Below are 23,894 nucleotides of genomic sequence, written 5' to 3' on the forward strand. Positions count from 1 at the left end.
AGAGAGCGCCGATTGGACAGCAACGAGCCTGCCACTGCCACTTTGTGTCTACAGGAGATCTGAATCCCCAGAGATTGGATGAGTATTCAACTTTCTGCATTACCGCTCGAGAATTCAATCGTTACCTCAACCAGTTGATATCAATTTAATTCCTATGAGTGATGTATTTGTTTGAGTATCTAGTGTAGAAGTTGTAACCAAGTTCATTTACGAAACTAAATGAATGATATACTGAACGTATGTCCCTCTTGCTATTTGTAACTCTTTGTGATTGAATATATACCTGTTGTATTCTGCTAACCCTCACGATAAGATCTGTTATGTTTATATGCACATTTTATGTATTAATAAATGTATCTCGTGTATTAGTACCCGTGTGTATGTGTTGTTTGAGTTATCCCGCAAGGTTGGATTCTAATACCATCAGAAGAATCATTTTGTGACTTACTGCCACAATTAATAATTGTCCCAGTTAAGCACAACCCCTGCATTTACTGGTGCCTCGTGAGAGGATACCTACAGAAGTGAATACAAAATTCCTACAGATCCTCTTAAATTGATTATATATAAAATGGAAAATAACTGACTGCATAAGTGTTCACCCCCTTTGCTGTGACACACCTAATTAGGCTCTTTGAGGCAATATCATTCAGGTTGAATGATAGGAACTGTTGGTGAACAGCAATTTTCCAACTCCTGCCACAGATTCTTGATTGTGTAGAGGTTTGTTTTTTCTTACTTGGCTAATCCAGAACCTTCACTTTTTTTTTTCTTTTTAAACCACTCCTGCATGACTTTGGCTGTATGTTGTGGGGGATTGTTCTACTGGAAGAATATCTTATCTTCTCATAAGTTCCATGTCTCTTGCAGACTGCAGCAGGTTTTCCTCCAGGATTTCTCTGTACTTTGCTGCATCTATTTTTCCTTCTATCGTCACAAGACTTCCAAGTCCTGATACAGCAAAACTTCCCCTGCATTACACTGCCACCACAATGCTTCACAGTAGGGACTGAAGTATTCTAGGGTTGATGATCACTGTTACTCTTGCGCCAAACGTAGCGCTTACTGTTGATGTCAATTTCCTTATGATGAACTTTACTGTGCTTTGGGGGATATGTACAGATGCAGCCATTCAAAACGAGCTGGGTACGCTGCGGTACAACGCGGTGGGCGTGTTGCATCAAAACGCATCATAACCCGTCATTTCGCGTCATACTACATTTTACCGCATGCAAATTAGATGATGTTAATAGTATCCGGAATCGCCTTGTAAAACCGCCAGGTGGAGCTAATAAAGCTTAACCTCTCATGTACAGCATTGTGGAGCTGTCACCAGAAAACATCCGGTTTCGAATCCCGATCACTGCTGAGGGACAATCTTTATTCAATTAAGAATTTAAGTTGTATACTCTTTGGACTTTTAAATTTAAACTTTGTATTACATCATGTTGATCATTAAACATTTAAAAGTTGGTATATTTTATGAAAGCAAGATTGCTCAGTTGGACAAAAGTACACAACCTACCACCTTTATCATAAATATTTTAATTATGCAGAAATATTTTATGCATCAAAGTCTTTACCGAAGATATTACTAATAGTATTAATAATGAATGACCTTGGACAAGCTGTAAACTCAAAGTATTACTCTGTTCCAGTTTCTTTGTAACCTTCTTTGTAAATGAAAATACATGATTTTTTATTGACAAAAAGTAACACCACAGCATTTCGTTGATCCAATCACATATTCATTTCCAATCATACAAAGTAAGTTTTGAGAATCTCTGATTCACCATGCCTTTCACATACTCATAAACAATATTAATTTAGGAACATAAACATATTATGTAAACTGTATATTGCTGGTCTTGGTAGTTTAAGGAAAAAATACACACCAGTATTCCATTTCTCCCTAAACATTTTAAGCATCAAAGTCTTACATGTGGTTATTTCGGAAACGTTTTTACGTGCTCCTCCTGACCATATTACGTTTATATACTTTGTGAGAAGAGTGATAGTTTTAACCTTTTCTGCGAATACACTCGTTATCAGAGTAAACAAAAGCATACTTTTAGAATTTGATTAATAGGGAATATAATATGGAATCGTGTATCTAAAGAAATTTGCAAGCAGTGAAACAGCCGTACACATATCAATAGAAAGTCTTATACTACTGTTTGTGCTACAGTACCTGAATATAATTATATAGTTAATAATTTCTTTAGATACGAGATGCTTAAAATGTTTTGATAGCCACTTTGCATACAGGTGCCCCAGCACCCAGCCCAGTTGCAGATGCGTGCATGGATCAGATCTTTACTGGCCAGAGCTAGTGGAAAGTAAGCAGCTTTAAGCTGTGCATAAAAAAAAACTGCTCCCAAATGAGATGCAAGAAAAGCAATGCGGTCCTCCACATAACCTGCAATAGAAATTGCTTGTCAAGTACTACACTCTCTAGAAAGAGAGAAATAGCGGAGCGGTGGCTCTGTGGCTAAGGATCTGTGCCTGTGACTGGAAGGTTGCCGGTTCAAATCCTGCAGCCGGCAGAGGAATCCTACTCTGTTGGGCCTCTGAGCAAGGCCCTTAACCCCAGCTGCTCCAGGGGCGCTGTCCAATGGCTGACACTGCACTCTGACCCCAAGCTTCTCTCCCTGTCTGTGTGTCTGTGTCTCATGGAGAGCAAGCTGGGGTGTGCGAAAAGATGAATTACTAATGCAAGAAGTTGAATAGGGCTAATAAAGCAACATTATCATTATCATTATAGTTGTGTTTTTAAAAAAAATCGATGAAAGGATATATTTTAGATGCGTTTAAACCATTTTAACAATAATTTTGAATCAAATCATAATGATGAAGTTAAAATGCTTATTTTGTTACCAAACTGGAAGCGGGAATGCAAAAATTCTTTGGTCTAGAAAATAAAAAAGTTGAACGTTACACCCCTATGATGCCATTTGGCATATTTATCTTCCCAAAAAATTTTTTCAACATTTATTTCTAATGTGTTTTTTTGTGCAGTTTTAAACATGTATGTCAAAGGAAATTATTTGGGCTTGAAAGGTTTGAAAGATGCACTTGACTCAAGGTGCAATAGCTGTTCATCCTTTTTTGGCTTGGGATGAAAATGTTGATATTTTTTCCAGGTAATTAAATAAGAGGACAATCGTTTAAAAGGAATTGTGGTTTAAACAAATTTAAAAGACCATATGATTCAGGAGTTGAGTTTTACACTTCTGATTTAAATGATCTTATACATCAAAACTGCAAACATTTTCCCCTTCCAAATCTTTACGACATCTGCCTGGAATCTTCATGGCTCTGTTTTCTTTTGCTGTTGATTTAAATTAAATGGTGATTATAAATCCACTTTGAATTATATTAAGACCTATCTAATGAAAAGCAGCCTTTTGACATATTTATGCACTTTAATATGCAGACATATGAAGCATGTATTTAACTGAAAAATTCCCAGTTTAGTTGGATCTATCTATTGAGATTAACTTGTAGAAGCAATGCTATAATTCCGGTCTCTCTCCCTCATCTCTGTGGTGCTGGACACAGAGAGGCCATTCCATGTGGTTCAGAGTTTAGGTGTTTTTCTGTCTGATAGAGTTTTCTGATAAGGAACAGCTCCCGAGGCTGAGATTCTCCAGCCACCTTAATGAGTGGTCACCTCTGGCGCCTTTCTGTCTGGGAGATTCTGAGGGAAAGTCTCATCCCAAGTTGTTTACAGCCCTAATATTAGAGAGCATTGTTACTCATCCTCCACCTTGATTAGCCAATCATGAACTGGTAGAGTAGGGTAACCCCACGTGGGTCTCGAATGCCCATGAAACTTTCAACCAATGAACGACTGTAGCTCCTCCAGATAAAAGAGGCAGCACAGGGCCCAGAGGGCTCCCCTCCAGGACATTCTCAGACTCAGCTCGGACAATCACATGACGGCCAGTGTATCTGAATGCCAGGACTTTACCTTGTTCTAAGTCCGTGCGTAACCAAAGGATCTGCCTGAGTATAGCCCAGCAGCAAGCCTTGTGAACCTCCGGTAACCCACTGTGAGTGCTCACCTGATCAACGAGTGAACTATCGTAGGAACTGTCGACAGCTGAATCTTAGTATTCAGGACTAGCGCTACATCAGGTCTTCTTCCTGTCTAAAACCTGTGACTTACTCAGACCCGCAGTCGCTTTTCATGTGCACAAACTCTGCTAGTTCAGCCAGGACTAACTAGCCAGGTCCTCAAATATGCACTGCCAGTGCACCGCAGCAGGAATCTCTCCCTCCTTCTCCCACACCTCCAACCTCACCAGGACTGGTTGTCACCAAGCCAGAGGAGGCCTGTTGGACGCAGCAACAGCATGTCGCTGTTCCTTTGTGTCCGTGGGAGATCTGAATCCATATAAATTGGATGAGTATTTAACTTTCTACATTGCCGCTCGAGAATTCAATTGTTACCTCCATCCCAGTTAATGTCAATTTAATTCATATCAGCGATGTACTTGTTTTTGAGTATCTAGTGTAGAATGGTATACTGAATGTACAGTATGTATCTCTTTGTATTTGTAACTCTTCGTGATTGAATATATACGTTTTGTATTCTGCTAACCCTCACTATGAGATCTGTTCTGTTTATGTGCACATTTTATGTATTAATAAATGTATTCTCATGTATTGCTATCCGTGTGTGCATTGCTGAGTTGTTCTGCAAGGTCGGTTTTCTAATAGCCATCGAAGAATCATTTTGTGATTTACTGCTACAATTAATTGTCCCAGTAACTGCACAAAACCCCTACAAACTGTAATGTTATTGTGACTTCAAAGGCCCAATGGAATGTGATTATGCTGTCGCATTGTCATGTTATGAAAAAGAGTCCACCGTTAAGGACCAAGCCTGCACATATAAAATACATCCACGTGCTAGGCAGAAAGCAAACAAAAATGCAGTGTCTGCATACTATCTGAATTAGTCCACAGAGCACTTTAAATTGTTATTTGGTTTCTTGAATTTCTTTTCTGTAGTGCACCAGCATTATGTAATTATTGCTGAACAAGTGGTACCTTAAAATAGACTGGTGAACGTCAATTGGATACAAATGGGACATCTTTATAATGGCCAAATGCTGTGTGCTGGTTATATTGATTATTGAGAAACTACTGAATGATCATGCCAGTCCTTTACAAACATTAGAGCTGTTTATATTTTAATAATTCTGTTATGCTTCCCTTCCATTTGTTGCTAAACATGTAACCTTAAAGCTTCAAGGTTGCAATAATTTCCCAAACATGATTTTTTTTATAATTCAATAATGAAACAGAAGTTATTGCTGGAAACAAAAGTTTTGATGTCTACTACTGTTATATACTGTTATATACTGTTATATATAGCAGCATGATGTCTAGCTTTTGAGGATCTTTTGGTCTACTTCACTTTGTCAGGCAGGTCCTATTTAAGTGATTTCTTGATTGAGAACAGGTGTGGCAGTAATCAGGCCTGGGTGTGGCTAGAGAAATTGAACTCAGCTTTCCAAAGATGTGATAAACCACAGTTGATTTATGTTTTAACAGGGGGGGCAATCACTTTTTCACACAGGGCCATGTAGGTTTGGATTTTTTTTCCCTTAATAATAAAAACCTTCATTTAAAAACTGCATTTTGTGTTTACTTGTGTTATCTTTGTCTAATATTTCAATTTGTTTGATGATCTGAAACATTTCAGTGTGACAAACATGCAAAAAAATAAGAAATCAGGAAGGGGGCAAACACTTTTTCACACCACTGTACATTTCAAATTAGCATGCTAAATAACATTTAAAAGTGAGTCATAGAAATGTAAATCATAATATTCTCTTAATGCAGTACTGGTATGGGTTTCACGGAAACATATAAGACCCATTGCAACAGATTTATGTAGGCAATGAATAAGACAGTTTATTTGTTTTGTTTTTTGTTTTTAATATGCATACAGTATGGCAGATAGATATGAATTGACTGTCATATTAAATATTCTGATACTGGTATTACACTATACTTAACTGTTCCAATTTGTAGAAGAGTTTAGCTTCTTCAACCTCCAGTGTATCAAAATGCTAAGCAGAGAAAGTCTTTTCTCATTGTTGTGGTTCTAAACATGTCAACATAAAGCAGTGGTAAGAACACTGCAACCCCATAACTTTCAGGAGGTAAAAGCCTTGCTTATTGTTAGTTTTATAATCTGATAAATCTTTGTATGTTTTATAATTATAATCTCTAATGGTGACACATTATTTAACTTTGTATGCATGGTTCATTTTCATTTTTGTTCCCAAAGCCTGTGACTTAAAATTATTGTGATGAACCTAATATTTTAGAATAAATCAGCACAGGAAACAGGAGTAGTAACTTGTGTTCACAATACATTGTGTCCTATAACCCTTATATTTCTCTGATTATGGATGATGAGGCTTTACAGAAGCTCTTGAATTCTTCATTTGTGTGATTGCAAAGTTTTAATTATAAGAAAAAAAAGTTTTTCCATACATTTCACAGTTCTGCTAAATAAGCATTAATATTTAAAGATTATTTCTGTCAAAACGTCCCTGTGAAGGTTTTCAGTTTTCTTGTAGCTGTTTATAATTATTTGTAATATAACATATACAGTATTGGTAACCTCTTCTGGTTAGGGTTAGAACCTAATGTTCTGAATTAGGGAGTTCAGTAAGGGAATTGAGAATTTCATAAGTATGTACGTTGTTTATTATGAACAAGCATTATTTTGGTGAGAAAAAAGTATATGGAATCAGGTTATCAAAGTGGTGGTGATGTTTGCATTTTCCATGAAATGCACTGAAAGATTTATGCATAGAATTGTTGATAGTTTTTAAAAGATATTACTGAAAACCACCTAAGTTTATTTTTAAAGGGCTGAAGAAAACCCAAAAGGCTGCAAATAGGAAAGTAATGGAATAGGATGCTTAGGTTCTGAAAAAAAGCTCAGTCTGTTTAAATAATAATAAATAAATGTTTCGTTCTTACTTTTTAGTGGCAGAAAGGATAGATTATGGCATGATGCTGAAGGTCACAAAAGCCTTGATGCTGAAAGTCACAAGAACATTTAGAATCAGCTCACAGCCCATTTGCTGCATTCAGACATGATGTGTCTGTTCTCAGGCTTCAGGGCAGCCTGAAGGCATTTTCTCTTTTTTCTAGAAAAAAATATACAAGGTGATGCATCTTCTTCATCCAATTTTTGTTATGGTTCATGATAACTAAAGAAGTATACACTGGTCTACTGCCAAATCCCAACGAAACAGATGACACAAGATGCACAGAATAAATCACTCCTTAGTTTTCCTCCTGAGTGTTCCCCTCATTCCAAGTGTTTTGTGAAGTGGCTGAACACATTCAAACAGTGCTCTAGTTGTGGAAAAAGGTTTATATATAAACACTTCAGGTGCTTTATGCAGCCATACTGAAGTAAAAAAGTACTGTTAACTTAAAAACATGTTTTGGATATTTGCTGTGTGCTTATCTGGGGTGTTTTAACTGGAATTCTGATAAATAAGCTATTTGGAGAAATTAGTGTTTCATGTATGACAAAGTGTTATAGAGAGGGACACTGCGATCTATTTTAGTTTTATTACTGCCAAGAAAATAGTCACAATCAATGGTAGGTAAAAAGTGAATTTTTGTCCTGCAGAAAATCAACATTGTCAATTGTTGTTTTGTTTTTCCTAAGCACCATGTGCAGAGGGATTCAAGAAAGTATAGAAATGTCTGTGGAAAAACTAGGAAAGGCAGTCACTAGATGCAAAGCTTTAAACACAAAGTGCATGGCTTTATTTTTTTTTCAGATTATTTTAGAAAACCACATAAAATAATGTTGTAGGGCTTATAAGTAGCACAGTCTACAAAAGGTTTCTTCTAGGAGTAAAGATTGAGCCCTGTAGTTAAGAGATAAGTAATTCGGATCTGGCTCATGTCATTAGTGGTGCACAACTGGCTGGGGCTCTGCAGAGATTGTGAAGGGGATTTGAAAAGCCAATATACATTTTATTGCCTTCATCTCCCCCGTGTCCCTGTGTCGGTAAGAAAAATGAGTAATTCGTAATTAGGAGGGTCATAAGGGGAAAAAAAGTGATTCATGTCAGAATTAAAGAAGCAGGCAAGCGAGAATCAGCTCAACCCCCTTATTCTCTTCTTCCCTCTATGATTTCCAATTAATGGGTTGATTTAGATTTAGCTACGATGTTTGTCACAAGATATGCTTGTAACAGAAACTCAAAAATTGCATCAGGTCAAAGTTTACTGGTATAATTGCCATGGAGCAATCAGAAGAAAATAAAATTTTAAGTTTAAATAACCACATTGCATTTGTAATATGTGGTCTACTGATCTGTGCTGCGATTTCTTGTCTTTGCCAAAAAGTTATATTTGATGCACTTGTTTGTTCATTGTAAATAGTTTATGAAATAAATAGACACAGACAAAAAACGGAGTATAATTAATACGTAAGCTAGGACAACTGAACAAACAACATTAGCTAGGAAAGTATGAATAGTTTGGTATTTTGGAAACATTCTGCTTTACTGTTCTAAGTGAAATGTACTTTTCTTTGTAGTAAACTAACTTTCTAATTCTGGACCCTACCAAAAAAAGATTTTTGTCTTTACGCATCACTAGTGGCACCCAAATGACTTCTTTCCCCCCATATTTGGAAGAACTTTATTCCCTCCAAAAAGAGCACCAGAAATAAATGAAAAGTATGCTCTCTCTGCTTCCATGGCAACCTGTCCAAGCATTACCAACATGTTTAATTTTAAAGATAAGCCAGGAGGCTTTTTTCTTTGTGAATCATTTATTGGACTGAGGATAGATGTGGCTGAAAGATATCTATGTACATGACAGGGAGACACAGTCTGCCATTAATTTCAATATTAACACTTGGAAATTACACGTTGTAGAAACCAAAAATATTTACTGATGTCAGCTATTCACCTAATAAAATATTATAATTACCTCTCCTTAAATGATGCACTAAAATGAAATGTGATTGTTTTCTTCATCATCATTGAAGCTGTAATATTAAAAAATGGTAATGGTACCAAAGTTTTAAACAGATAAACTACTGCATAACATCATCAATTTGTTAACATTACCCTGTGGCTCATTTTTATTATTTGGGCTTACTCTCTAAGCTTTGATAGTTTTGGACTAAGGTATTTTTTTTTTTGCTTATTATGAAATAAAGTATCTTTTCATATTGCATTGTTACAGTTACAGTATCTATGATAAGTATTTCCTTTTTTTATTTAAAAAATGAATCCAGCAGCTAAGCTCTCAACAGCTGGATGAGTGTGTGGTCATGTCATTTAACACCTGGTCGGTAAAAGCATGTGGTCATGTTTACTCTGATTAATTGTAAGAAGGGGGAAAGTTTTAATAGCTGAATTGTATCCTCAGGGTGCAGTCCTGAAAATGTAACTTGGCAGTAGCTTGATGAGGAATTAAGTTTATTAATGAAAACTTGGATTTCATGGGTAATGGAACCTTGAAATGCAAAGGTTAGTCATGCAGTGGTTAAGTAACATAACTAGGCAAAATCTTTGGTTAATTCATCAATTACTGCCACATCCACTAAGCGTTACTTTCCTATTCACGTCATTGCACTCTGTTATGAAAAGAACATGTAGCTGTTTGGCACAAGAGGGAAATGAATTTCTTGTAGCTAATGGATTTCTGCAACATTAAAGTATCTTAGTGCTACTGCAAGGCAAGATAAAATAATCTATATTAGACGGTGCTATTACGCAATCTTATGAAGAGATATATTCTGATGATAACATTTCTGCTGACAAGAATATTAAACTAAACACCCTGCAAGAGCCCCTGTTCATCTTTTTTTAGTAACCATTTTTACATTACTTTTTCTATACAAGTTAATTTTTAAAGGTACTGTACCACACATTTAGAAGATTGTAAGGAATTGGTTACTTTCAACCAAATGAAAAAAGGCCTATGTTAATGCTTTTAGTTAAAAATTTATTTATAACTCATGTGTTTTGGGAGGATGTGGGCATCAGACTTGGTTGAAAACCAATTGGAAATCATAGGGCTAGCAAGACAGCAATGCTAACTACTGTGTCACCGTGCCACCCTATTGGAATACGTAAGTCTTAAACCACAGAAGGTAACATACAGCTGTATGTAAAATGAAGACAACAGTTAAAAGTCCTGCAGGTGACTTACTATGTAATGTAGACTGTTGATTCTGTTACTTCAGTTATTGTTTCATTGTGTGCTGATTAAGACAATATTGCTAAATGTTTAGATTTGTGTCTGGTACATTAGAGACTCCATTGAATAATGATTTATTGTTTTTTTTTTCTTGCCTAGTTGGCGCTGTCAAGTGATAAGATCTCGTCACTGCAGATACCGCTGCTCAACCTTGATTTGGACATCAAAGAGAATGGAGTTCTTAAGCCTCTGTCCATAGAAATGAATCGGGAGGAGCTGCAGAACTTAATAAACTCATTGGAGGCAGCAAACAAGGTACCCTTTTTTTAAAAAGAGTTTTAGGGGGTCATCACACTGTAAATAACCAAAGAAGATTAATTTCAATCACTCAAACATTTGCTTACATATTAATGTAGTTAATTTACTAAGCATTTTACAAGAGTTATCTTAAAAATATAGATTTAAGATGGCTGTAAGCTAAGCTTCATGCCATCTACATTTAATGTAAGGTAGCCCTGAACCTTAATGTAAGGTACTGTAGTAACTAAACTGGATTCTCGTCTCTTCACTGTCTCGCTAAACCTACGTTTAATATATTTATATATTTGTGATGCAGTATAGCTTTTAGAATATCATTGGTGAGTGAGATCAAAGTTTTGAATTGATCTGGGAATTTCTCCTTCATAATTTCCTTCCTTATCTCCAAAATATTCCTTTTGTTCTGTGTGGAATTTCTCAACTCTCATGCTTTCTACTCTTTAAAGAGCAGTACCTCCTATAACTATGGTAGAAAAAGTTACATGGTACAACATGTTAGAACATGTTAGCATAGCTTATTTTTTGCATTCCCTTCTCACATTACTTAAGAAGACAAAGCACAATTAGATTGAGGACCTGTGCATGACCTTCTCTGTCAGAGCCATTTGTCATTTGACATATTGTGAGCTCCACAGTTCAGGAGAATTATTATCAATATTGTTAATAAAATTAGCAGAATCTTGTTAATAAAATTAGCAAACATGCATTAAATATAAGTACAAAGGAAAGAATGAATATGATAGCACGCAACAACAATAAAATAAACCTAAAATAAGGTGCAATGCAAATGCTGGATTAAAGAAATGAAGCAGTAAATACAGATTAAATTGGAGTGAGGTGGTCTAAAATAATTAGGATTTAGGTGAGAGTGTTGGAAAAAGTGTTTTGAAAAATAAACTAATATACTTTATAGAAAAAGGTAAAGAAAATAGACATAATGTTTCATGTACCTGTTCCTTTGCAGCCTTTGCATGCTGATGCAACTATATACTCAATGTATGTAGAATAAAAAAGCATATTCTCCTTGTTCAACAAGAATAAGCAACAAGTTTATGCCAGAAATGAAATGTGTTGGGAGTACAAGAGTGACACCAAAATCTTTGGATGAGGAGGAAAATAGTAACTTCGTGCTGTAAAGTGCAAAAGCTCTAGAGTGGCCCATGTAGAGAGAAAGAAAAGAAAGGGCAGAAAAGAATGTCAGTCTTTGAGACTTTGATTTTAATGATGAGATTGATGGCGAAGAACAGAGAATCAATGGTGAAAGTAGGAGAATGTGGGGAACTAGTAAGATTGGAATGGGGAGCGATAGGTGAGGTGGAAATTGTAGCATTGAAGAGCTGAGGATGTCACAGATTTTGGAAGATAGAGAAAATCTGAGAATTATTGATGAATGAATGGATGATAGATTGAAAAGTCTAAAGTTTGCTAATGCCTTGGGGTATTTCCTCAGACAGGATTTGGTTGAAGTAATTATGGAAATGAGACTGTAATAGCATCCATGACCCTCTGCCTACAACAGTTCCATTCAGTTGTTCTTCTTTTGATGTTGAAAACTTCAGTGTTCTTCAAATTCCTGAGTATTTCTCCAACAGATAGATGATAGATAGATACTTTATTGATCCCGTGAGGGAAATTGCAGAGCAACAGCAGCTTAGCACAGCCAACACAGCACAGTGTAATGAAATGATAGAATAATATAACAATACAATACATACAGTAGTCAGTGAGAAGTGCACTAAAAAGAGTTGCTAGAATAGAATATAAAAAATAAACAGAACAGTACACAAAAAGTTGTATCGCACATTATAAATATAAAAATATATTGCACAAGTCCCTAGCATATATTGTGCAAAAACAGTTGTAAACAGGAAAAACCAGATGTAGCAGAGAGTTTAATGTTTAGTCCAAAAACAGGTCAATGTCAATGTTGCCCCTGCCCAGACCATTAGTGGATGAGTTCTACAGTCTTATGGCAGAAGGCAAGAATGACCTTCTGTAGTGCTCCCTGTCGCACCGTGGTTGGATCAGCCTATTGCTGAACGCACTCTTCATTCTCACAAGCATGTCATAGAGGGGATGGGAGACGTTGTCCATGATGGCCATTAATTTTGACACTACCTCCAGGGGGTCCAGGTCAGACCCAATGACTTAACTTGCTCTTTTGATGAGCTTGTTCAGCCTTTTAGCATCAACTGCTCTAATCCCAGAACTCCAGCACACTACCACATAGAAAATGGGGCTCGCCACAGCCGACTGATAGAACATATGGAGCATCTTTCTACACACATTGAAGTACCTTAGCCTCCTCAAGAATTAAAGACCCCCTTGTAGATGGCCTCAGTGTCCTTTGACCATTCTAGTCTCCCGTTGATGTGCACTCCCAGGTACTAATACTGTAGTAGAGATGTGCTTTTAGATCAGTATAGAGACATGCAGTTTAAGAAATTTATGTTTTATTTGACTTTGTTGAATTAGTTTGACCTTTCATATTTGTTCTGGTTTATGAGCCGTATTGAGTGTGATGCCGCAAGATATAGAAAGCACCAGCATGGTATAGTCTCTGTAAGTAGTTCCCAAAGTGTAGCTCAGCTGTGTGCTGCGCCAGATGTGAATTTGTGCAATTTCCTGCATAATTTGATTTTTCACACATTATTTTATTTTTTCATTGCTGATGTGTATACACAAATTTTCTTTAAATTTGTAAATTGCAAATAAAATGCATGTCTACTGTCCATGTTTTGCATCAAATATATTCACTAAGCTGTATATCTTGGAGTATTTGAATTTTCCGAATCAGAATCTCTGAAAAATCATCTATAGTGCCTGGAAAAATTATTCATATCCTTCCTATGGGTAATGCAAAATGATACATAGACATTTTTTTTAAATTAAGATTTTACTCAAAAGCTGAATGCTCAAACTGAAGGCTTCTAAAGGTAAGATAAATTATGGTATGTCCAGTCCTCTCTATTCATGGGGGACACATTCCTGAACTGTCTGCAGAAAATGAAAAATGTACTGTATATACTGGGAAGTGGCTCTCCTATACCATATACCATGGGTACATCTAAAACATCACACAAATCATTGTAAATCGTAAATGGCGCAGATTTTTTCCTGACTTTGCAGATTTATGTTCTAGATTCTGTTTGTTTTGGATGCTTCATTCTTTTCTCTGTAATAAGTCTGAATTACAGTTACAGAATTATGTCTTTTCTTTAGTTTTAAATTCGTCAGACTGATCTCTCCAGTACGTTAACAAATATATCCAGGTGCTGGGCAGCTCCACTAAACTCAACCAAGTGTGGAGCTTATTAAATGAAATTGCTGAAGGGAAAAAACAAATTGGCATTTAAATTACCTATACAGTATCACGCCATTCCTTTTCCTGGTGGAAATTGAGGTGTGGAATAATTAGTATAACCGCTTATGTATATTTGACTGCATTTTAAGATAAAATAGTGCTGTATGTTATTACATACAGTAGTATGTGTCTTTCAGTTGAGCTACAGCAGCATCAGTGCGCCAAGTGAAAACCTGCTTAAACACGTCATTTTTTTCTCTACTGTTCAGTACTTGGGCCACCTTTTTGAACTGGGGGCACTGTGCAAGTGCACATTGGGTAATCTGGGCCTCTCATCAGTCCAGTTTTAGGTTTAAATATGGATCTGGAGTTGTACAGTTAGTTACCTGTGCATTTATTTGTTATGGTGTGCAGATATGTTTTTTAAAAATAGTAATGCTTAAATATAAACTCCTTTTTTTTCATAAGTTCATACTGCACATAAGTGTTTTAGATAGGGTATTGTCTAACATCTGGCACTCCAGTGCACTTCTAGGGTTTATTAATATGTTACATGCTGTGTAAGAAAAAGTGAATCACTGTCTATAACCACCTGAGACGTTGTGTAAGTGCACAATATAAGTGCACAAACTCTGGATTGATCTGAATAGAAATAAACATTTTACAGGTCATAAATAGGTAATAGAAAGTAAGCTGTAAATTTAGGGTAAAAATTCTGTGAAAACACATTTACTAGAGGGTGTGAAACATGAATGTGCAAGGGGAACTGGAATATGCTTGCTGAAAATACAAATAGAATCTTTTATTTTATTTATAGTTGTGTAGTACATATCTTTTAAAGCCCTTTAGTCTGTTTTTGTCTTGAAAATACTACAAAAAGTCTATTAACTGAGTTATCCAATGTGTTATTGATGGATCTGGTTACATCTACTGTGCTAACTTCTTCTGAGTGCTACGTTTGATCATAATACTGTATTGTTATGTATCTCAGGGACCTAGAAGGCATTATAAGCACTGCTTGACCAAGTCATGTCTCTCTATAAGGACAGTTAGTGTTAACCTGCTAGCTGTTAGCTAAAATGTTTGGTTCTTGGTCATATTTTATTTACTTTTGTAATATATCTAATATTCCAAACTCCATTAATGTGGCTTTTTTAAAATTAAGAATTATGTAGTCTTATTTCAGTTATTTTGTTTTAATTGCTAGTTGTAATTAAAACTTTGTAGTTCTGCTGTAATTTTTAAATATGAATAAGATTTTTTTTATCTTTATGCTAAACCCATTTGGAATCCCCAGTTGATCATCCTCTTGGCTTTCTGTTGCAATCTGCAAATAAGCGTGAGAGATGAATTCAACATGGATGCATCCTCCCAAATGTGAATGTTCATGCCATCTGCTTTACAGTACTAACAACAAATTTAAGGCATCAGATAGAAGATATCAGCTGCCATGATAACACTGAAAGTTTACAGATGCTCAGCCATCTATAAGTGTGCTATTATTTAGTTATCTGAGGAATTCCTGTCTCATTTAAAAAACCACACAACTCGAGCACTTGGCCAAATGAGAACTGCATCTCAGGAGCTCACATTTAATATGGGCAAATTACAAACCCAGAGGTACCAGAGCTACAAAACCCAGCCTCTGCTTCACATTAGGGCCTTGAGAAGCTGAACTAAGCTATGGGTTTATAAAAATAGTTTAACTGTAAATAAGATACTGTAGTATGAATTGTGCTACACAAATTAATAGGGATAATCATCTTCCTCTTAATGGTGAGTTTTTTAATATACTGTACATACAGTAGATACTGTATGTGTATTGTATATATGGAAATTGCTCAACGTATATTAGGAGCATCTCTTATATCAATGTGGTAAAACAGTGTAGTTGTTAGTATTTTTCATTGATGCAAAAACGTGCAATGCAAATGTTTTGTCACTGAACACAATGAGAGTGTGAATTCACTGCCTCTCCACTATTTTTTAAGTTTATCAGTCAGAAAGATTGTTTTATTCATGAGACAGGTGCATTTACATCACGTGACAGGTGTTCAGGCAAGGAGTTAACAAACATGGAAATGGGTTACACACAATTCCGTGTTGTTGTCACCCAGATACAGATGCAGCCATTCAAAACGCGTGAGGTACACCACGGTACCATGCAGTGGGCATGTCGCATCCTAACGCGGCATGACGCAGTATCACGCGTCATATGACGTCATATCGGAAAGTATCCGGAATCACCTTGTAAAACCGCCAGGAGGAGCCAATAAAGTTTAACCTCTCATGTAAAGCATTTGAGCTTTTAAATTTAAACTGTGTATTACAGCATGTTAATCATCAGTCATTAAGAAGTTGGTATATTTTATGAAAGCATTATTGCTCAGTTGGGCAAAAGTGCACAACCTACCTTTATCATAAATATTTTAATTATGCAGAAATATTTTATGCATCAAAGCCTTTACCGAAGATATTACTAATAGTATTAATAATGAATGACCTTGGACAAACATTACGCTTTTCCACATTATTTGTAACCGTCATTTTAAATGAAAATACTTTATTTTTTCATCAACAAAAAGTAACACCACAGCATTTCGTTGATCTAACTAACAAGGACGGGACATTAGCTAGCCAATAGGATAAAGGAATAAATTACTTTTTTTGTTTATTTCTTTAGCACATTTATTTGAACATTTCCATCGATTGTACAAGCACTGAAAAACTGTCCAATCCCTAGTTCGTCGGGCATTTTCTTTTAGTATAACAGACATAAAAACTCCCTTGCTTTTAACAGAGCGTTTCATAATTTCTAACAACGAAAATTATTTAAACTGCGATCATCATTCAACCAGATCATCACTATCATTCAACCAGAGCTCAAAACATCACAAGGATCCTCAAGAGACAACAAAAGATACTTGCATCAGATACATTAGAATCCAAGCTTTTTTATCTACGCTTTCTTATCTACGCCAAGAATTAGTCTTTAAAATTTATCACACAGTAAAAAGTCAAATTTCTGGGGCGTCTGTATACCAGAGATTATGGTACCGCTTCAGAAGGGTGTCAGCTAGTCAGATTCCAGGACCGGAATTATCTGTTTTATAATCGAGAATATGTAATAACGTATCTAAAGAAATTAATAATGATATTAATTTAAGGATCTAAATATCTAAACATATGTATCTATATAGCTGGTAGTATTACTGTATTTCACTTTCTTTGTAAACACGTTTTGTTAACACCCGAATCGCAGGTGGATTCTGTTTTTTGGTCTGTTATGGTCTATGGCTCAAATCCTGCTTAACTAAAAATTAGACACAAGAAGAGTATTATTGGACAGTGTTGTGAGGCTCTGGTGGAATTTCTCTGTAAACTGAAGAGTTATAGAGGAGACAGGTCGTGTATCGCTTCTTTTGATACTTGTAAAAAAAACATTACAATGTTAATGCGACACGGAAGATAATGTGGTGTATTGGTCGTTAGTGAAAAGATTTTATCATTTAATCTCTTTACTGTGCATATTTTAATCCACTTAGTATTGAATATTTATATGGAATTTTACCACTAAAGGGAAATTTTAGTAGTTAAGCATAAAAAGCAGAGGAGCATAACGAAGGTCATAAAGGTCATAAACGATATTAATTTATGAACATAAACATATTATGTAAACTGTATGTTGCTGTTATTGGTATTTTAAAGAAAAAATACACACCAATACTCAATTTCTTCTACAGTATATTGACATTTTTTATATTTCAAAATAACACGTTCGTACTGTACTGTATGTACAGTACACAGCGGTACCGCAAGTTGAACTGTAGGGCGCAAATCCACCCGAACCCAAAAGCCCAACATATTAATGTGCATTCGCCTGGCGCTGCGCGGTTTTCATCACTCTCTGCGGGAGTGCTGGGTGTGACGAATTAAACCGGTTTCACAGGTATTTCCAAAGTAGAAGGCGGCGAGTCTTCCAGCGAAAGACACCTCCCCCCCCTCCAAAACCCCTTTTTTTTTCTTACAGTAGTAGTACTTACTGGTATGGAAGTAATACCAAAACCTTGTCAGTGCCTATAAGCAAAATGGCAGATGTCATGCAAAGCGAACAGTGGCACTCTATATGTAATCCATGCAATATGTATAACAAAAGCATTTCAATAATTCATTTACATGCAAAAGAATGCACCACTTTAAATAAAAACAGATTTTACCACATGTTCACGTGTTTTGTAGTTCACAAAAGAGAATGCAGAAATAGTAGAGAGGGTTATGCTTAGCATTTATATTGAAAAATTGGTTCATGCACAATGTGTATGACAACTGTGAAAAGCAATCATTAACATTTGTAGGAAACAGCTGCTGTTTCATGGAAAGTTTATTTTCATATGTCATTGTTTAAATTGCATTAAAGCAAGTGGAGGCTTATACCCTGATTAGAGAGAAAGCACTGATTTAAAAAGGCCTATGCATACAATAAGACACAAACATTAAGATACAAGAGAAAAGCAAGCAAAAATTGACCTTAGGAGGATATAAACAATTGTATTGTTGGTGCAGCAATGCCAGGACATACACACAGATAATTATGGTCACCATCATTTTTTGTATTTTTAGTGTTATGCCTTTCAGTCTTTCAGATGCAACCCCTCGGGACCACTATCTGGTTCGTCTTTCTCTTTTCAGGGATATTGCTCTTGTGTTTAGCTCCATCATATCTTCCTTAATCATCTGTGATTGAAAACTGTGGCTGAAAAGCTGATCAACATACTTGTATTCTCTCGAATTGACTACTGCAATGCTCTACTCCCTGGGGTATCTAAATCTACTCTGAACAAGCTGCAGTATGTCCAAAATTCAGCAGCCAGAATCCTGACCAGGTCTAGTGCAAGTGTTCACATTACTCCTATCCTGGAGTCCTTGCACTGGCTTCCGGTCAAATTCCGCGTAGACTTTAAAATCCTCATGCTTACCTATAAGGCTTTACATGGCTTGGCACCTCAATACCTGTCTGAACTTTTATCGCCCTACTCCCCACCTTGCAACCTCCGCTCTTCAAATTCTGCCCTCCTTACTGTCCCCCAAGCCCATCTACATTGTATGGGCGACAGGGCCTTCTCCTGCTTTGCCCCCAAGCTCTGGAACTCTTTGCCCAAGGATATTAGAGAGTCACCTTCTCTAAACTCCTTCAAATCCAGACTCAAAACCTTCTTCTTCAGAAAAGCCTTTACTTAACTGGTTCCATTCTTCACCCCTCTGCTCTTCTTAATACCACCTTTCACGGTCTCCTCTATTGTTATTGTTGTATTGTTGTAATTATAATTGTGTCCTATCTTGTGAAATCTTCTTATTTATTGTTGTAGTCTTCTTATTTATTGTTATTGTCATCCTGTAAAGCGCTTTGAGAAGCCACCTTTAAAGGCGCTATATAAAATAAAGTTTATTATTATTATTATTATTATTATTATTATCTCTCATTCAACTAATCTCTTACTAGAGTATTCAATCCAACTCAGTCCATGTCGCCCAATCTTGAAACCCTCCAATCTACTATGCTATACAATATTCTAACTGTACCAGCTGGCGCTGTTTGCCCAGGGACGCAGTTCTCTGATTTCTTTCCACCTGTGTCCCTGACAAGGCAGCAGGAAGTTTTTTTATCTTTCACACTCATTCTCACAAACCCTGTTTGAACCCATACACCTGTCTGGTGCTGGGAATAGCACAGGGTTACACAGGACTACAGCTGTGCTGTCTAGACTCTTTCTATCTTATCTGTGGGGAGAAGCTACTCCACTACCCTACTGTCCTATCCCTCCAGGAACTTACGCCTCCTGTCAGCCGTGGTTCAGCTGACCAAGCCTGTTCCTCAGCAATCCACTTTAACCCTGTTGCGCTTGACGAATGAACTATCACAGAATCTTTCTGTCCAGCACTTGTGGCGTCCCTCAGTATAGCCTAAGCTGTTTTTTTCAAGGAGACTTGAAAAAAAACAGCTTAAAAAACAGTTTTTTTCAAGTCTCCTTTGCTTGTTGAGTCCCATAAGCTTTTTGTATGTCGGTTCAACCTTTAGCACTTGATAACTCCCTGTGGAACTCTCACTCTATTTCCTCTCCTACTAAACCCAGGACACAGACTTCAGTCCTTCAGTCCTTTTCCTCCTAGCTGTTCTTATAACCATTTCACTAATCCAGGGGAGTGGCCAATTACAGAATTATATATATTATTTACACATCTTATTCTACCTTGCCTGTCTCTTGGGTTGCAAAGTGGCTTAGATTTTAACCTTGAAACACAAAAGTCTAGTACACAAAAACAAACTTGATTAATATGTATCGGATTGCTTTCATTAATAACGTCACATGAGCTTTTAAGTAACTCCACCTGTGATATATTGTAGATTGGGATAGCATTAGAGTTTTCTTTTCAAAAAGAACTTCTGAATTTGCTTGCTTAGACATTCAGCTTCTGAGTACGAAAATAACTGTTTCAGAATGTGTCTCTAGCTTATTTTAAGTTTATCAAAAGTTTTTTTATATTTGTCAGCTCCTTCAAAAAAGCAGGCAATCCATAAAGTGCCAATGAGATGTAAGGAGTGCCTGGGGATGTACTGTAGCAGCAGATGTGTGTTTAAGCCTTTGTTCACTGCTGAAATCTGCTGTTCTTGCCCTGACAGTTTTCAAAGGTGTCCTGGCAGTGGCAAGGACATGGCCGGTTGAACGGCCCATGTAGGTGTGTGGTATTGAAGGTGACAGCTCTGAGCTGTAAAAACTGCCATGTGCAATTTGCTAAAGAGCAAGTAAAATGCAAACAGTTGTGTGAAGAGTAGAGCAATAAAACATAAAGGATGCTGAACATTTATTCACCTCAGTTTCATTCCATTTGTGTTTCTTATTAGCAAATCTGTCTTGTTAAACAGATTGTTACTTTATTTACTTCACGGACATTTCATGCCTTTCATGCATTTCATTAAAAGGTAACATTTTTGTTGCCCAAACTTCTTTTTTTCCTTGGGAATATTTATTGATTAATGAAAACTAGTTTTAGAATGGAATGTATCTTTGGGCCCATTTGTTGGACCAATTCAGTCACAGTTGTTGTGAGAATCTAGAATTTATCATGTTTAGTTAGTGATTATATGGGCTGATGGTTAATTTGAATTAATTTAATGTGATACTAATTGCTCAACAATATTGACAACAAAATAGTGTAAGTCTGAAATTAACTTTGATCTTAAATTTCTTAATGCAGTCAAATTCATATCTTATATAATGTCTGTTAAATTTCAGATTTTTTTCTACTGGCAATTAAAATCAAATGTAAGAGCATTACTATTGTTGTGCCAGAAAAAATGGCATCAGCTAAGCGTTTGTGTGTTGAAAGTCATCTTTATTCATATGCACATGGAAGTCTTGCATCGTGTGGCACAAGACTTAAAAACCAACATTTACAGTGCTCTTTTATATAGTTGAACAAACAATACAAGATACACTCCCACATGACTCTCTGCTTGATTTGTGGCTTTATATGGTCATTCTAAAAAGCCTACCATTACATATATATTCTTTACTACCAGCTTGCATGACAAGCAGCCCCTTCTGCTGAATTGACCCTTTGTTCCAGGAGAGGTCATTCAGTCATTTCCCTGAGAACTATGTCAGCTGTGCGTAAAGGCATCATGTGGCTATGTTATCTTTTGAGACCAGATATCCTTAAAGGATATATAGTTAACAAGATATAATACAAACTTACAGTAAAAAACTTTTAGTTAATTTCCTCCTACCAATAGTCACTGTGCCTATAGATGGTAAGACAGTTTGACAGTCTGTGATTTCAGATAGCATATCAAAACAATGGTTTTATTCTGATTTTGAGACAATGTAACTTCTTTCTGTCTTATGTAATAGTTTCAGTTTGCATCTATGTACGTTTTATTTGTCATCATTAAATTGTTAACTGTAGTTACTACAGCATCCATTTGCTATTTAAATGTTGAGAATATAGTGCTAAATTAATTTTTAGTTTATAACATAACCAGCTCTCTGAAAGTACATTTTGCAAATTAAACTTTGAGATTAGTAGCTAATCTTTGCACTCTTTGGCTAATGGCAGTGTGGAATTACATTACAGAAAGGCATAAAAAAGTTTGACAGCCACTGCTCTAAGCTGAGCCCAGGATGGTTCTTCTGGTCAAGGTCACAATTTCACTTTAGAGTAGTCTTGCCAGATGACTGCTCACAGGGAACAGTATTTTTTCATAAGAAATGAGCATTTCTGAACTCAGTGAGCCTGAAAACTCCCAGGTTATTTTTTCTAGCAAAATCTGATATATTGAAGCAGTGACTAGCTGAGTTTGTATGAAGTGACGCCTTATACCAATGTTACAAAGCAGAGGAATTTTAAATTTGTAATGAAATATATTATTATACATACAGGGCTTTAATCTGCTACAGTTCTTATGTTTTTGCAAAACTTCCTTAAAATGTAAAATAAACTTAACACAGATTCAGGAAACATTTAATAATCTTATATGACTTGAAAAACAGAATTCCATATTTATTAAAACAGCCATGCAAGCCTACAAAGCCTGCATATTTATTTTTTATTTTTTTGTTAAAAATCTAGATTATGCTCTTCTATTTAAAAGTAGGGAAAAAGGAATATATATTTTTTCCTGATATTATGTGTAGGCGTGTGTATCATCGTTTATATATCAGAAATGTATTCAGATACTTTGTAGAGATTTCAAGGCTGTCTTTTTATCTATATTTAATCCTCCCATATTCACTCGGGAACACTTTTGCTCTGCAAAATTCTCTCAGCCTCTTCTTCTCACACACTCTGTCTCTCCATCTCTCTGACACGTCATTCTCAGCAGTCCCCAGTGCCTTGCACTATTTGTGGTGGTGAATACAAGGAGTTATGGAATATACAGGTGCAGACAATCTTTTGGCATCCCTTAAAAATTGTTTTTTGCTGTAGGAGACCTAGACTAACTAGAAGGATACTTTATCACAGAAACAGGCTGGTTCTTGGACTTGTCTGTTAACATGTTCTTGACATCTTTTTTGTGCCTAAATTTAAATCGCTCTCATTGTTCTCAGAAGCAAAATTAAATAAGTTCCTTAATGACAGAAGACTATACTTTTACAGAGAAGGTATACATTAATGTTGTATCCAATTACATAAAAAAATGACTGAAGGGATCTTGTGGATGAGTATGACTAATAAAAATCATCCTCCTAAGGCCCTAAGATGCTCCTTGGTGGTGACAGTGGAGCAGATTATTTTTTTACCACTTTAGGGAAGAATGAAAGGAAATGTCTTCATTAGGCAGAAAACTAGTTCATTTAGGTAGTTAAGAGCTAAGATGGGAAAAACAAGACTGTTCAGAATTAGGTTTGATGTGCGAGGAGATAAAACGCTTATGGTAAGTTACTGTAGGCTTTTTAATGCGAAACCATGTGCTGTTTCTTGCCTCTCTCATTCATCACCTTCACATACCATACATTTTTCCACCCTTTCAGATGTCCAGTTAAGTACTTTACACATTAGTGTTTTCAGTGCTCTTTCATTGTAATTTAATTCTTTTTTTTCATTTATGCATTTCAATTTTTCATTAACCATTTCATTACAAGTTTATCACTTTCAGATATTGAATTAGAATTAATTTAATTGTATTTTTTAATTTTTAGGGAGAAATATGCCAGTTTTATTAGCCATTGATGAGTGTAACACAGATAGCAGGAACCGAACCCCCCTTTTTTTCTTTATAATCAAGTATTTACCGACCACTTGGGTTTCCAGGAAGGTAATTAGGTGAAACATTAAGAAACAAATTCATAAGTCCAAAATATACCTAATATATATTTCTCCTTAATGTTAGATCATTTTGACAGCATTTTTCACTTCCCACTGGCTGATTTTGATCAGATTTCCATTGACAGTAGCTTAATGGAGGTGTTCACACAGAGCAATCACTAAAATATTGTAAATTCCTTCTTTGAATGTGAGAAACCTAATTGGTCAATTTATTGGTCTATAATTACATAATTTA

At 36.0% G+C, this 23,894-nt stretch overlaps 1 protein-coding gene across 1 annotated transcript in view; it reads left to right on the forward strand.

Moving 5' to 3' along the window:
- The window catches only part of commd8 (COMM domain containing 8), a 61,294-nt gene that overhangs the window by 32,951 nt on the left and 4,449 nt on the right, over nucleotides 1-23,894 (forward strand). Inside the window, exon 4 of the mRNA XM_088910474.1 lies at nucleotides 10,372-10,527. Within this exon, the coding sequence (XP_088766600.1) occupies nucleotides 10,372-10,527 (156 nt within the window). The remainder of the gene's footprint in view (nucleotides 1-10,371; nucleotides 10,528-23,894) is intronic.

The sequence above is a fragment of the Atractosteus spatula genome, chromosome 1 (assembly GCF_055471065.1).
Source record: "Atractosteus spatula isolate fAtrSpa1 chromosome 1, fAtrSpa1.hap1, whole genome shotgun sequence".
NCBI lineage: Eukaryota > Metazoa > Chordata > Actinopteri > Semionotiformes > Lepisosteidae > Atractosteus > Atractosteus spatula.